The sequence below is a fragment of the Lepidochelys olivacea genome (assembly GCF_965140295.1).
Source record: "Lepidochelys olivacea isolate rLepOli2 genome assembly, chromosome: 1".
Taxonomy (NCBI): domain Eukaryota; kingdom Metazoa; phylum Chordata; order Testudines; family Cheloniidae; genus Lepidochelys; species Lepidochelys olivacea.
In genome coordinates, this window is record NC_140411.1 from 143,767,810 (window position 1) to 143,783,561 (window position 15,752).

At 40.3% G+C, this 15,752-nt stretch overlaps 1 protein-coding gene across 1 annotated transcript in view; it reads left to right on the top strand.

Moving 5' to 3' along the window:
• The window catches only part of PHEX (phosphate regulating endopeptidase X-linked), a 142,878-nt gene that overhangs the window by 40,526 nt on the left and 86,600 nt on the right, over positions 1-15,752 (top strand). Inside the window, exons 4-9 of the mRNA XM_084637535.1 lie at positions 1,124-1,210; positions 3,294-3,520; positions 6,940-7,008; positions 8,423-8,539; positions 13,933-14,016; positions 14,336-14,481. Of these exons, the coding sequence (XP_084493661.1) occupies positions 1,124-1,210; positions 3,294-3,520; positions 6,940-7,008; positions 8,423-8,539; positions 13,933-14,016; positions 14,336-14,481 (730 nt within the window). The remainder of the gene's footprint in view (positions 1-1,123; positions 1,211-3,293; positions 3,521-6,939; positions 7,009-8,422; positions 8,540-13,932; positions 14,017-14,335; positions 14,482-15,752) is intronic.

Below are 15,752 nucleotides of genomic sequence, written 5' to 3' on the forward strand. Positions count from 1 at the left end.
TGGTAGAGATATGTTGGTGACAGCTATGATGTTGTGTTTATGGAGCTCAGAAATATTGATAAGATTGAGATTTGAAATAAAATCTATCAAGAATTGTGCCCTGCAGTAGACTGGGGGAGATTCATATCTGAAACTAAAATAGCATTATCATGTTAAAAATGTCTTTAAAAACCAACCAACCACTTTTGTTGTTGTTATTTATTCTGTCATAATAAGACAATTTTAACCACTCAAAACTGATGACAGCCACACTGTTGTCAAGGTATTAATACAGAACTTCACCTGCAGTTCTGCGCTACATCATGCGTTAGTGTAGCTGGCAGGAGAATTTTTGTTGTCTTCTGCAATTTTTTTCTGTGTGTAGATTTTTGCTCCTCAAATGGGTGGATGTGAGTTGTATTTGTAATATTCTTTATGGCAGATCCTTCAAGCTTCTGAGTGCCTCCTGAGAAATGCTTAGTTCCTTAAGCACTTACTGAAGACAGTGGCCATTATGGGCACTCATCCTCATAGTCTCTAGTATTGTACCTGGTAGAGAGAAAGCTACCCCATTCCTCCAGCATGGAATTGACTGTCATCACCAAGCTTCACTCTTGTGCCCTTCCTATATGAGACAACAGTGGGGACAGTGGTATGGTAAATTATTGGAAAAGGCAGTGGCCAAAAAATGAAAAGGTGCCCCTGGTAAATAGTGGTATAGAACAGCATTGGCCCTGGAATGAAAAGACTTGTTCAGCTGCTTGCAAGCTCTATCCTCCCCGACCCGGCCTTAAAAGACAAAGGATGAGCTATATTGTGCAATGATTTTCACTTCATAATGCAGTTTTTAAAAAATTGTACCTTAAAGCTTGGGTTTTAAAGTCATTTGAAAGTCTCCTCCTTATTGGCTCTCTCTCCTCCCAACTCTTTAGAGTAACTCAGTTTAAGTACCCTGGAAGGGGTAAGGTTTGAGACAACCCAGCCAGGATTTAAAACTGTTGGTTTGAGGAGATGAGTGGTATTTAGACCATGAAGTCATCCCACAATGATACATTTTCCAACCAGTGGCATGATTTAAAAAACAAACCAAACTCTGCATTTTCCAAGGCCTGGGAGAAACTTATTTTACTGTGTATGTTCACAGCACTGCTACAGAAACCTATCAGCAAGAGACGGGACAGTGAAGCTGTACAGAAAGCCAAAATCCTTTACTCATCGTGTATGAATGAGAGTAAGTAACTTGATTTTGTTTGGGGGCATGGGAGGGCTGTATATTACCTGTATTAGGCTCTGACGTGCTAACAGAAGAAAGCAGTGAAAGCTTAGGCCTAGTCCCTGCAGTTGTACCTATGCAGGCTGACATTTGTACTCACTGAACTAAGTGAGGCTCCAAGCAAATGCAAAGATCCACTCACAGCGATCTAGTTACAAGTTCAGTGTCTTATTTTGTCAGTGAAGTCAGGCAATGTGCCTCTGAATATACAAAGGCACAAGATACTATATTTATGTAGTTCTCCTTTGAAAAGTGATTATGCTTTAAGGGACTCTCAAAGCGATGTGGGAGCATTGACTGGCAGGTTAAATGAGTAAATTGTTTTATAGAATCCTCTGATGGAATTGTTCAGCTGGCAACTAAGGACCAGATGGCTCCAAACTTTACCATCGAGGCTTGTGCCCTCAGGCTTCTCACTCTGAACCCCTGAGTCTATATCACATAGCCAGTTTTCAGCCTCTACAATAAATATTTGTCACCCCTGCTCCTCAACACTAACCAAAGTGTCTCCTCTATTATCATACTAGTGTGTACAGTTATGGCCTGAGGATTTTGGAGAGGGTCAGTGAGGTGATACTTTGGGACACACCCCAAACTCAGTGGAGTCATTTGACACTGAAAGGGTGGGTGGCAGAGTGAATGAGATCAGGATCTTTAGGCCCCTCAGTCTTTTGCTGGGCCTCCCCTGCTTGTTCTCTTTGACCTTAGCGAACGATTTCCATCAAGTTGTTTTCATAAACAAGCTAGAAACTTTTTCATTTTTTCTAATGAAAATTGAAATTCTTCTTTGCATTCCTATTTCCCCTATATCGGGGGCATCGAAATGGTAGGGCCCACAAGCCAGCTCTTCAAGTGGGCCCGGACAGCAGAACCCCCTCAAAGTATCTCTGGGATGGTCTGCAGTATTCCTTGCTCTCTCCTCTCATGAGTGCAGCTGTTGTGTCTTCAGCTAGCCCTAGACTAGGTTGTGGTTTCTTGTAACTCCATCTCCATTTTCAACTCTCACAGTCTCTTCACCAGTCACATCTGATTGTGCATGTCTCTAGAACCTCCACCTCCCAAAAATCTCATGATGCCCTAATGTCTTCACAAGGGGCTGGTACTGTGACATGTGTTTTACTTTTGTCTCTTCTGGGTCAAATGCAGTTAGCAATTTATCTTTAAAGTTTCTGGAATCTCTTGAGTCAGTTCCTTTTGGGGGTGGGGGATCAAACCTGGTAGACTTGGTTCCTCAACGTGTTCCTCTGTCGTTTTCTCAGAATTTTTTTTAGAAGTTGTTCCCCCCACCCCGTCTTATGGAGTATTTCTTTTTTGATGCTCCAACATGCTGTGAAGCTGACTGACTAAATGATTTTTCTGTTGCACACTCCATTGTATTCTCTCTCTGGCCACTCCCATTCCCTCTCAATTTTGTTTGCAAATAGCAAGTATTCTTCTGACCCAATCAAACTCCTATGCCAGTTGTTGAGCAGTCTCCAGCAGGATTTTGTCACTGCATGTTATTTCATTCCCTGTTAGACCACAACCATTATTTAAAAGGCAAGTGTAGTTTTTCATCCCATTTTCTTAAATAACAAATGACATTTCTATCAGTCTTTGGGTTTTCCACAGAGTTCGTCACTGTAGTACCTAAGCCGATTCTTACTTTATATTTTAAATCTGACCTAGATCATCACTATGTATTATTGATCTGAAACATTTCTTCCATTGGCTGTGATGAACATACTGTAGAATTAGAGTATAGAGAGGTTTACATTCCAAGGACAGGCACAGAGCAGCTGAATGCAATGCAAGTTTCTCCTTGCCCAGGTTATCCATGCTTGATTTGGATAAACTATGATAAAGGAGTCATATACTCTTATTTTCAGAGGCGTCTTTTCAGCAAAAGACCAGCCAAGGCATTAAGTTTGAGCTATTCTGTTTAGTCTTGCCTAGAAATTGATCAGTCTATAAACATTTCTATCTCATTGGCATGACTTTATACCCACTACTGGATTTGAATTGTCTGGAACTTAACTGTTGGTACATCTTGCCATTTAAGATAAAATTGAAAAAGTGGATGCAAAGCCACTATTAAATATACTGAAGAATTCGCTGTTCCGTTGGCCTGTGCTGGAATCTAACATCGGACCTGAAGGACAATGGTCAGAAAGGAAGTTCAGCATGCTCCAGACCCTTGCAACTTTTCGTGGCCAGTATAGTAACTCGGTCTTCATCCGTTTGTACGTGGCTCCTGATGACAAAACCTCCAATAATCACATCTTAAAGGTACAGTATAACATTTCTAATATGCTACTTGTCATAGCTATGTGATCCATTTAAGAAAGTGAGTTCAATACTGTGCTAATTTAAGTTCAGCTGTAGCCATTAGTACCCAGTGGCTTGCACATATACATGATCACCCATATATGGGAATTTAGAAGCCACTAGATACCAAATGCTACACTATCATGGGTGAAAAACTTATGTAGCTAGGATATTTTATTCCTTAATAGGGCAGAATTGTGAGTAAAATACATTCCTGATGAATCAATATCCAAGATCAATGTGGGTATCCAAATGAGGTCAGAATCTGATTCTTGCTGGTTTTTGTGTCCTATATGTGAAGCATCAGTTGTATGATGAGGAATTTTTTTTCTGTGAAGATAAAAGATGGTGTATCATTTGCAAGTATTACAAATTTGGGATTTTCCACCTTTTTAGACACTTAATTGGTGGAACTAATATATTGTCATATATTGATATGTCATCATTCATTTCATATGATCCCCAAACTCATTCATGCTTTAAATACAGGAGTCACTTAACCTTTCAGTGAAATGCAGTCACTTCTGCAGCATAACATGGCTGCAGGTTAGCAATGCATGCTAACACTACACAACAATTTAGGGCAGCAAATGATTTAAAATATGTTACCTAGCTGTATCCTATTGAAACTCCAGAGGGAATTTAGGGAGGTAGTTGTCACTAGGACAGGTAGAATTTAGGTAGGCAGGTTGTCACCTGGGTTAACATGTGAGACTTGGTCCAAATTTTTGTTGCTTTTTAAACCGTATAACCCAGCCCACCAGTTACCAGCAATGAGATTGTATGTCTGTGCTAGAGAGAGTTAAAGGCAAAGTGGAAAGTGACCGGTCACAACAGTGAAATAAAATGGGTGATCCTTATATAAAAGTTGCCTTCTGGGCACTACATAGATTGCATAGGGATACTGTGGAAACTTAACTTTTCTGACACTAGATTTGTTATTGATTTTGGGTCACAGTTTCCAAAAACAGGTCAGGGATATGCAACTGACATACATTTTTATATTTCTAACATTCCCTTAAAGAGATTCTTTCCACTGCTCCTTGAGTCAATAGTAAATCAAGTTAACGAGCCACTTCCTTGTTTTCATTAGTGGATTCCCATGTACAGACTACTTGAATGATGATCAGATCCTGGCAGGAATATTTTGGCCAAAGGTCTTTTTCTAATGGGTAAAAGACTAGAATCAGTATGGGAAGTATTTTCCAAGAAGCTATTTAGGTAACCCAACTCACCCACGTAAATTGTTGGTTGGGACAGATCCTTTTGCTAGTCTCCTAGTGACGGATTATACCTACTAGTGTGTCCACTGAATCTGCGTAGTAGTATTTAAGTACATAAGTAACTGAACAACTGCACATTCTGAATGACTGCTCATTGCTAATTTGATTAGAAGCTCGATTTGCAGAGTGCCTCTGCCAATATTCTGCTTAGTAACTAAATGTTTTAATTAATTCCCAGGAGGGTAGATGTGTAATGAAGTATTTAAATCTATTTACCAGAAGAGAGAGATTTTTAACGTTCTTAGCCTTTCTCTTTCAGTATGACAGGTTCATGAGCAATGTGGTTCAGATGAAAAAAAAAAAAAACTACTCAATATCCAACCTGAACCTTTTTCTGAGGGCTAAAGGAGTTGGTTAGCTTCCCTTTGCTTTTGGTGTTTCTCACATCTTTGCACTTCTTGGTTTCAACTAGAATATATTTCCAGCCCTAGTGCAGCCAAGTATAAAAAAATTTGGAAGAAACTCTGTTCTTCCAAGACTTCAAGCCTGATTTCTAGACCAAAAAAGTTTGGCTAAGTTCAGATAAGCATTTAAATCATTGGATGATTACTTAAAACAAACAAAATCATCCAAGGTCCACTGTTGATGTTGTAGATACTTTCTTTTCACTTGGACATGTTGAGAAATAGTACAGTGATATTGTTTCTCAGAAATCATAAAGCTGTCGAGTATCATTGCTGTGTGCTTTTGAACAACTAGAGGAGTCTTCCTAAGTTCCACCTGAGGCAGTGATTTCTATGAATAATTTGTATTATTCTGTATAAGATATGTTACAAAAGCTTTCAAATAGCCGGTGATATAGAAATGACACTCCAGTTCTTTTTATTTATTTCAAATTCTAAAAAAAATTCACCTATTTAAACCTCCCACCAAATTTAATAAATATAAATATGATATATTGATATTATTTATTTCTTTCTGTTTCTAAAAATGTGCCTGTGTAAAACTATATACGTACATCTAATGTTTGTTCATTGGGCAGCACATCATATTTTTAAAAAACAAAATTCTCCAGAGTAGAATCTTGCAGCAACCACACTGCTGTTGGTGGCCTCATCAATATATTATTCAGTGTTTTGAAGTTGATTGTGCCTTCAGAATGGGCGTCTGTACCTCAGTCTAACATGAGCCAAAAGAGTGCTTTGGGAAAAATGAGAGTTTCCAGAAGTAATTTAAAAAAAAATTGACTTCAGAGGGAGTTTGCCTGATGAAGGACTTGCAGCAATATGCAAATATCCTGGCATGATTATTTCATCCTGCAGAGCAAATATAAATCAGTGTGAACCCTAAACGTGCCCTATAACGATTCTCTGAAAAAGGTTTCAGAACCATCTTTTCAACAGTAGGACAATCTCATTTATATTGCAGGTGGTGGTTTGTTTGTTTCTTGGGGCTTCTAAAGCTTCATTGAGTATGATGGAGTTGAGGTCAGTCTGAGTGTGGTTAATGCCATGCAGTGCACTTTAAAGTTTTCTGCCTGTGAGAGTTCCTGTGGGATCTGTCACAGTGTTGCACAACTGATTGTACGTTAGTGTTATAGGACAGCGTAACAGGGCAGCGTGCCCCTTTAAAGGTCAGGGGAGCCGGGGAGCAGCCTGTCCTGTTCTGAAGAGGAGCCCAGCAGGCAGGAGCTGGGAATCATCTGTCCCAGCTAGACAACATTTAGTGATTGGTGCTAATGGATCCCAGTCAGGGGATATTATTGAGGGCCCCAGTCTCATGAGTCTGGTTGGGACCAGGAGAAGGCTCGGAATGCACACTCTGGCTGCAATAGATGGCTGCAAGAGAGCAGGAAAGTCCTACGGACCCCCCTACACTGGGCTAAGGTCAGTGCCTTAAGCTCTTGCAGGCCAGAAAGCCCCACAATCTTAGCTGAAGAACGCGTTACAGTTTTTTTGTGTTAGAGTCCTGAAGAGCTGGACTCTTGGGCATGGCCAGTTGTTTATCCCAAACTGGTGATCAGATCCACTAGCCTCTATATCACCTATTCTAACCACCAGAAAAATACCACTCCTATTGGTGGCTGTTAATTGTGTGTATGTATGTAATACAGACTATATAAGGAGTATTATATACTTTTCCTGTTTATTTTAACAGCTGGACCAAGCAACCCTGTCTCTAACAGCACGGGAAGATTACCTTGATAATACCACAGAAGCTAAATCTGTAAGTATTAGTAATTTGAGTTTTGATAAATCATTTTCACACTAAGAATTTTTTCTTTTTAGCTGAGCTCCAAATTGAGATTGGGCTCTGTGGTCTGCTATTTATGCTTGTTTATACTACAGTTAATTGCACGTCTCTTGTTCTCATCCAGAGTATTCTTCATTTTAGAAAAAAATATAAAAAATAATTCAGCTCTGCTTTTCCTCTGAACCAAACCTGAACCTTATAGTAAGTTTTGGCTTGGTTCAATTAAACCATGTAAAATGGTCTAATGTCTCTAAGCACCAACACTGTATTAAGTTCTGGTATTTTAGATCATTATTGTCAAATACATTTAGATGTATTTAATCCCAGAATGAGGAGGCCCTCAACAGGTTCCAAGATCTTCAGTTTCTTTTCTTCCTATGGCCCCTTCCAAACCTCTTCATGCTCATAGTTGAGTAGGGATTGCAAGGTCCAAAAGTGTTCAATGATTATTTAGTACTTGCAACACCTTTTCCCCTAAGTATAATGGAAAATTATGCAATGTCCAGCACTTGTAACCCCAGACTCAATAAATATATCCCCACAATCTTCATGGGGCTGTAGCAATTGCCCTCATCCAAGTTCTGACCCTTTTCCTTCCCCCTCCCAGCTCTCAGGTGAGCTAGTGAGTTTTCCAATGGCATCCCTCTGGCCAGGTGGTGTCTCTCCAGTGAATTACATCTACCAGAAGGTGAAATATTTACTTAATTGGAGTATAATTTTATTCCTGTCTTGAATGCTGGCCAATAGGATTCTACCTGATGCCCTCTAAGACATCAGAGGATCTAGGGCACCCAAAAGGTCAGTGCAAGACTGGAGGAGGAGAGTGAGTTGTTGCAGAGAGATCGTTCTAGGAATGTATTTTCTATACAAATATACATATCCCATTCCTTTGTAAAGGCTTGTCTGTACACAGACTTAGTGCACGGCAAGCTGGGGTGTAAATCTACAGCACACTAGCTTACCATGAACTGGCCACGTAGACCCAGCTACGGCACGCTGTTTGATACAGTAGTACGTCAAAGCACCATAGTGAACTTCTAGTCTACATGGCCACTAGTGCATGGCATGCTAGTGTGCTGTAGATTTACAGCTTGGCTTGGTGTATACTAACTCTCTGAGCTCTAACATGTGTAGGTAAGTCTCAATCCAACACCATTTGGTATGTTTTGAAAGCTATATTCAGTGAACCACAAGAGAGATCCTGTCAGCACAGTACTGTTATGGTGTTATTTCCCTGGTTCTCCTGTGGTGGAATCAAACCAGTCTCACAAAATGCTTATCTTCCACTTGAAACAATGACTTAAAAATGCAGAATACTTTTCTTTTTACTGCTACAGCCACCCTTAGACGTAACTGCAATGCTCATTTCATTCTTCTTTCTCTTCAGTACAGAGAAGCCTTTTTGCAGTTCATGATTGATACTGCAGTGCTTTTGGGTGCTAATGCCTCGCGGGCAGAGTCTGATATGAAGTTAGTTCTGAAACTGGAAATTAAAATAGCTGAGGTTAGTAATTTTCTCATGTGTAATTGTAACTAACTGCTAAAATGATGCATGAATTGAAGCAATACTATATTAGTGGTTTTCCTTTGTGCAATTATTTTATATTAACATACTTTGTAACATTTCTTGAAAGGTGAAGTGGAGGGGTAGAAACAGTAGTGAAAATATGAAAAAGAAAAGCCCAAAGCAAACCTTCTGCATTAGTTAACTGTTAACTTGGAAACCTGTTCTGAAATAACCAACCATAGGAGTATAGTCCATCCTTTAAATCTGCAAAATAATTATTCGTTTGAGTTTTGATGTAGGCTGTTTTAGTTAGAGGTGTCCCCCATTGTGCAATCAGCTGGGCAATGTATTAACATTAACGTATGCTTGTGAGGAAAGTTGAAGTAATTGTTGAAGTAATACCATTAAGTATTATCACAAACAGTTTTACATCTATGACAGGTTTCAGAGTAACAGCCGTGTTAGTCTGTATTCGCAAAAAGAAAAGGAGTACTTGTGGCACCTTAGAGACTAACCAATTTATTTGAGCATAAGCTTTCGTGAGCTACAGCTCACTTCATTGGATGCATGCTGTGGAAACTGCAGAAGACATTATATATAAGACACAGAGACCATGAAACAATACCTCCTCCCACCCCACTCTCCTGCTGGTAATAGCTTATCTAAAGTGATCACTCTCCTTACAATGTGTATGAAAATCAAGGTGGGCCATTTCCAGCACAAATCCAGGTTTTCTCACCCCCCCCCACCCCAAAAACACACACACACAAACTCACTCTCCTGCTGGTAATAGCTTATCCAAAGTGACCACTCTCCTTACAATGACAGGTTTCAGAGTAACAGCCATGTTAGTCTGTATTCGCAAAAAGAAAAGGAGTACTTGTGGCACCTTAGAGACTAACCAATTTATTTGAGCATGAGCTTTCGTGAGCTATAGCTCACTTCATCGGATGCATACCGTGGAAACTGCAGCAGACTTTATATATACACAGAGAATATGAAACAATACCTCCTCCCACCCCACTGTCCTGCTGGTAATAGCTTATCTAAAGTGATCATCACTTTAGATCATCACTTTAGATAAGCTATTACCAGCAGGACAGTGGGGTGGGAGGAGGTATTGTTTCATATTCTCTGTGTATATATAAAGTCTGCTGCAGTTTCCACGGTATGCATCCGATGAAGTGAGCTGTAGCTCACGAAAGCTCATGCTCAAATAAATTGGTTAGTCTCTAAGGTGCCACAAGTACTCCTTTTCTTTTTTCTCCTTACAATGTGCATGATAATCAAGGTGGGCCATTTCCAGCATAAATCCAAGTTTAACCAGAACGTCTGCGGGGGGGGGGGGTGTTAGGAAAAAACAAGGGGAAATAGGCTACCTTGCATAATGACTTAGCCACTCCCAGTCTCTATTTAAGCCTAAATTAATAGTATCCAATTTGCAAATGAATTCCAATTCAGCAGTTTCTCGCTGGAGTCTGGATTTGAAGTTTTTTGTTGTAAGATAGCGACCTTCATGTCTGTAATTGCGTGACCAGAGAGATTGAAGTGTTCTCCGACTGGTTTATGAATGTTATAATTCTTGACATCTGATTTGTGTCCATTTATTCTTTTACATAGAGACTGTCCAGTTTGACCAATGTACATGGCAGAGGGGCATTGCTGGCACATGATGGCATATATCACATTGGTGGATGTGCAGGTGAACGAGCCTCTGATAGTGTGGCTGATGTTATTAGGCCCTGTGATGGTGTCCCCTGAATAGATATGTGGGCACAGTTGGCAACGGGCTTTGTTGCAAGGATAGGTTCCTGGGTTAGTGGTTCTGTTGTGTGGTATGTGGTTGCTGGTGAGTATTTGCTTCAGGTTGGGGGGCTGTCTGTAGGCAAGGACTGGCCTGTCTCCCAAGATTTGTGAGAGTGTTGGGTCATCCTTCAGGATAGGTTGTAGATCCTTAATAATGTGTTGGAGGGGTTTTAGTTGGGGGCTGAAGGAGACGGCTAGTGGCGTTCCGTTATTTTCTTTGTTAGGCCTGTCCTATAGCAGGTGACTTCTGGGAACTCTTCTGGCTCTATCAATCTGTTTCTTCACTTCCGCAGGTGGGTATTGTAGTTGTAAGAATGCTTGATAGAGATCTTGTAGGTGTTTGTCTCTGTCCGAGGGGTTGCAGCAAATGCGGTTGTATCACAGAGCTTGGCTGTAGACGATGGATCGTGTGGTGTGGTCAGGGTGAAAGCTCGAGGCATGTAGATAGGAATAGCGGTCAGTAGGTTTCCGGTATAGGGTGGTGTTTATGTGACCATTGTTTATTAGTACTGTAGTGTCCAGGAAGTGGATCTCTTGTGTGGACTGGACCAGGCTGAGGTTGATGGTGGGATGGAAATTGTTGAAATCATAGTGGAATTCCTCAAGGGCTTCTTTTCCATGGGTCCAGATGATGAAGATGTCATCAATATTGCGCAAGTAGAGTAGGGGCGTTAGGGGACGAGAGTTGAGGAAGCGTTGTTCTAAATCAGCCATAAAAATGTTGGCATACTGTGGGGCCATGCGGGTACCCATAGCAGTGCCGCTGATCTGAAGGTATACATTGTCCCCAAATGTAAAATAGTTATGGGTAAGGACAAAGTCACAAAGTTCAGCCACCAGGTTAGCCGTGACATTATCGGGGATAGTGTTCTTGACGGCTTGTAGTCCATCTTTGTGTGGAATGTTGGTGTAGAGGGCTTCTACATCCATAGTGGCCAGGATGGTGTTATGAGGAAGATCACCGATGGATTGTAGTTTCCTCAGGAAGTCAGTGGTGTCTCGAAGGTAGCTGGGAGTGCTGGTAGCGTAGGGCCTGAGGAGGGAGTCTACATAGCCAGACAATCCTGCTGTCAGGGTGCCAATGCCTGAGATGATGGGGCGCCCAGGATTTCCAGGTTTATGGATCTTGGGTAGTAGATAGAATATCCCAGGTCAGTCTCTAAGGTGCCACAAGTACTCCTAGTTTTACATCTAGCTTTCCTGTTGAAATATTTTGTTGTCTTTTAGAACATTATGGCCACCTGAATTGTGTGGACTCTTGTTTGTTCAATTACAGAATGATGGGTTTAGTCAATCAATATTCGATTTGTATCTGCATGAAAAATGAGGCCATGGGAACAAAATGGATCCCTCCTCACTCCTATAGAATTTATACTTGCTGTTTACCCATAAAACTCCTAGAACTCTGGGAACCTTTTGGAGACAAAGGCAACATTTGTGGTGGCCCTGTGCTTCTTGCCCCCGGACCCACAAGCCAGCGTGGCTCCTGCAGGGACTTTGCTCCCAGGCGTTGCACATCCTGCTTGCATTCCTGTGAACTCCTTTGGTCAGGGTTCCTGTGAACTCCTTTGAGCAGGAAGGGTTTCATTCAGTGGTGACGAACTGTTATAAATTAGGGCTGCCCCATCAGCATTAATGTACATGGAGTTCATGGTTCCTGGACAATGCCATGGAGAGCAGCCATCCATCCATCTCATCACCTCCTAACATGTGGAACCTGAAATCTATTGGAGAAACTTGTTGGGGAAGGATAGTGAGTAGCCTGCCATAAAGCCAGCCCTCTCTCCTTTCACACACAAACATTATTTGTCTTGATGTGCTGATTTCTGGTGCTGCTTTTCACAGAGTAGAAAGTAGAAAGATTTTCTTTTTTGCAGAATTTGGGGTGATCCAAGATGGCAGCAGCATATCAAATCAAGCATTCGGCTTTATTTTATTCAAGACAGCGCCGTACAGAACTTGCTTCATTGCAATGAGCATATTCTTCACTGTCTCTCATTAGATTGGAAAAGCAATACGTGTTTGTTCAGCTCTTCAGTGACACTGCAAATAGGTGCACTTTTTCCAGACTTTGCCGTCACTTGTGGCTGCGGTAAAATTCCTTCGATAAAGCCGGACAGACTTTTAATTCGTTAATTTAGTGCACATGTGAAGCTGCCACATAGAGGAAATGGACCCTAAGGGCCGTCAGGGTCAATAATAGTCACTGAGAAACATAATACACTGAGAGTGATAATTATTGCTGTTCAAGAAAAAAAAATGCCCTAAAATATAGATATGAATAAAGACCTGAATCCAATGGTTTTGATTAACAAGTCCCTGGTGAATGTAATTGGTTGTATAAACATCCCTGTGTAACTACAAGACAGACATTAACTCTTTTTATCTCTTGTGTTTATATATATATACTGTGTGCCCTATATTCATTTTAAGTGAACTTACCTGGGGAGGACTTGTTCAGGGAGAGAAGTAGCAAGAATGGAGGGAAAATATTTCCGAGAACAGATCCTGTGATTAGAAAGGAGATGGAGTGTATAGAGAGAGTTTGAGGGAATGTTGGAAGCAGGACTTGTGTGGAGGAGAAAAGCTAAGATTTCAGGTAGGTGTGAGTGACTGTGAACTACACACAGGTAGGAGAATTTTGTGGGGGGAAAGAAAGTAGAGCATAAAGGATGAGTTTAAATATTTGTCAGATGGCCGGGGGAGAGGAGTGGTACCTGTAGGCATGGAGAAAAATGGAAGTTTAAGCAGGAAAAAGTGGGAAGATTTCAGGGAGTAGAGCCTGTGGGAAGTGGGGGAAGAAAAAGATGACATATGTGAGGGGCAGTGGGGGACGGGAATTAAAATATCTGAGGGACGTCATATTTTCTGTATGGCTTAAGCAAAAGCCAGAGAAACTTGGTGTGGGAATTTGGGTCAGAAAACTGCCATTAGTTTGGTTGATCTGGAGTCTTGCCATCTGTGTCATGTTCAGTTTAAATGGAGTTGATTGTATAGAAATTACCTTAGAATTAGGCTGGAACCAGCCTCTGAAATCCTAACACCTTTGAACTTTGAGGACATTTTGAACTGGATCTGAACTTTGTGCTTGGACTATTTTTTTTATTATGGACAAACTGAAACCTTGGAATCTGGATAATCCTCATAATTTATGAATGGGCCTAGTTTTCTCTGTAGTATTTCTTTTTGACCAGATGCTTTTGAGGAGGTGGAATGGACTTCTAGTTGAGGTGACGGAGTGAAGAAGTATTAATGGACTAAATCTGGCTCCCACTTATGCTGCTAAAATGTGAATGGAGTGACTAGTAATATAATGTGGTGTAATTGGAGCAAAATTTGGCCAAAAGTTTGAAAAGAAAAAATACTGGATAACATACTGAAGAGTAATAAGTTAAAATAACATTAGTTAGCTTTGTGGTTTAGGATAGCTAACTTTCCTTTGAGGATCGGGAGGCAATTTGTTGCTATGAACTTTTTTTTTTTTGCAGCTAGACTGAGGTAGTTCTCACAAACAATATGATGGGTATTAACAAAGTAAGAGAAGGATGTTTAAACATATATTTATTTTCATTTATATTCTCTAGATAATGATTCCACAGGAGAATCGAACCAGTGAGACTATGTACAATAAAATGAACTTATCTGAACTTAGCACCATGATCCCTCAGGTTGGTGGAAGTTAACTGGAAAATTGCTCTAATCTCTGGCCTATGTAACTAACCATTTACAACTGAAGGTGCTTCAAATGTGCAAAGGACAGCATTTTAAATGAACATTAGTACAAACAGGTATTCTCTACTATAATTGTTGTTTTAAATACAGCTGCATCTGTAAGTTCCAAACTATTTGTCATGATGAAATTAAATATATTCTAACTTTTAAATAAGCAAAAACCTTCATGTCATTAAACTGAACCCTGCCAATTAATTATGTCTGATCTTCTCTGTTTGTCAACTGTATTAACTGAGCTTTTCTTTGTCCTTTCAGTTTGACTGGCTGGGATACATCAAGAAGGTGATTGACACTAAACTCTACCCTCACCTTAACGATATAGGTCCTTCAGAAAACGTGATTGTCCGTGCACCCCAATACTTCAAAGATTTGTTCAGGATACTAGAAAAAGAAAGGAAAAAGTAAGGATGATTATTATGTTTTGTAGATTCCAAGGCCAGAAGGGACTATTATGATCATCTACTCTGACCTCCTGTATAACACAGGCCATAAACCTCCCCCAAAATAATTCCTGGAGTGTATCCTCCCCCCCCCCTTTTTTTTTCTTTAAAGCACTCAATTTTGCATTTAAAAAATGCCAGTGATAGAGACTCTACCACAGTTCTTGGTAAATTGTTCAAATGGTTAATTACCTTCACTGTTAAAAATGTGTACTTTGTTTCCAGTCTGAATATGTCTATGTCTAGCTTTAACTTCCAGCCATTGGACTGTGTTATACCTTTGTCTGCTGTATTATCCTGTTCATTCAACTACACTCAAAAGGGTGGGCCAAATCCAGGGCATTTCAATGAGAATCTCAGATGCTCAGCACTCTTTTGGCTCAAGTCTTTACTCAGGCAAACCTCCCATTCGGTTTTGCTTGAATAAAGGCTGAAGGATACAAGCCTTGTAGGTGTTAATTCAATTTCTGACTCAAATAAAAAAAAAAGTGAAACAAAAAAGATCCTGCAGTAAGGTTTGCAATTACAGGTGCATCCAGCTCACCATTCTAACGGACGTTTAAGGCTTGATTCTCCATGGCCTTGCATCTTGTGTAGTCATTTACCCCTGTGAGATGGATGTGTAAAATGCTACTAGATCAGAATGGTAGCATTTTGCACCCACTTTGCTCAGGGATGCAAGGCATGGAAGAACAGTCCCTTAGTATAGAGAGAAATGTATATATTTAAATTGTCTGACTTTGCAATACTCCTTTATTACTGAAACTACCTCACAGCTTATGAATTACCCTGTGGAGCTCCTTGGGTAAGGTAATGATTGCCTCTTACCATCTTTTTATTTTTGGTTGAATGTCTTTCCAAAACCAGTTTATTGCTAACCATGCAATAATATTACTTGGTCACAACATGTCAAACTAAAGTCCTCTCTATAAGAACTAAAAAATACTAGACCAAGGCAGAAACTTTATTCTGATATTATTGCACTGTATTTCTTCTCTTAATAACAACATCTTTACATAAATTCAGAATACTTGTAAAATATCAGGCAGATCAGGCAATACTAGAAATAAAAAGTAGTGTGTGTTCCACCTCCAAACAATCAGCTATCATAACCTACTTTAAACAATTCAAACAGACATGACCACAGAACTTCTCCTTCAAATGACTGAACAATACACATTGTGTGGCCTTGATTCTCCATTGCCCTGCGCCTTGGAAAGTCAGTTTCATTC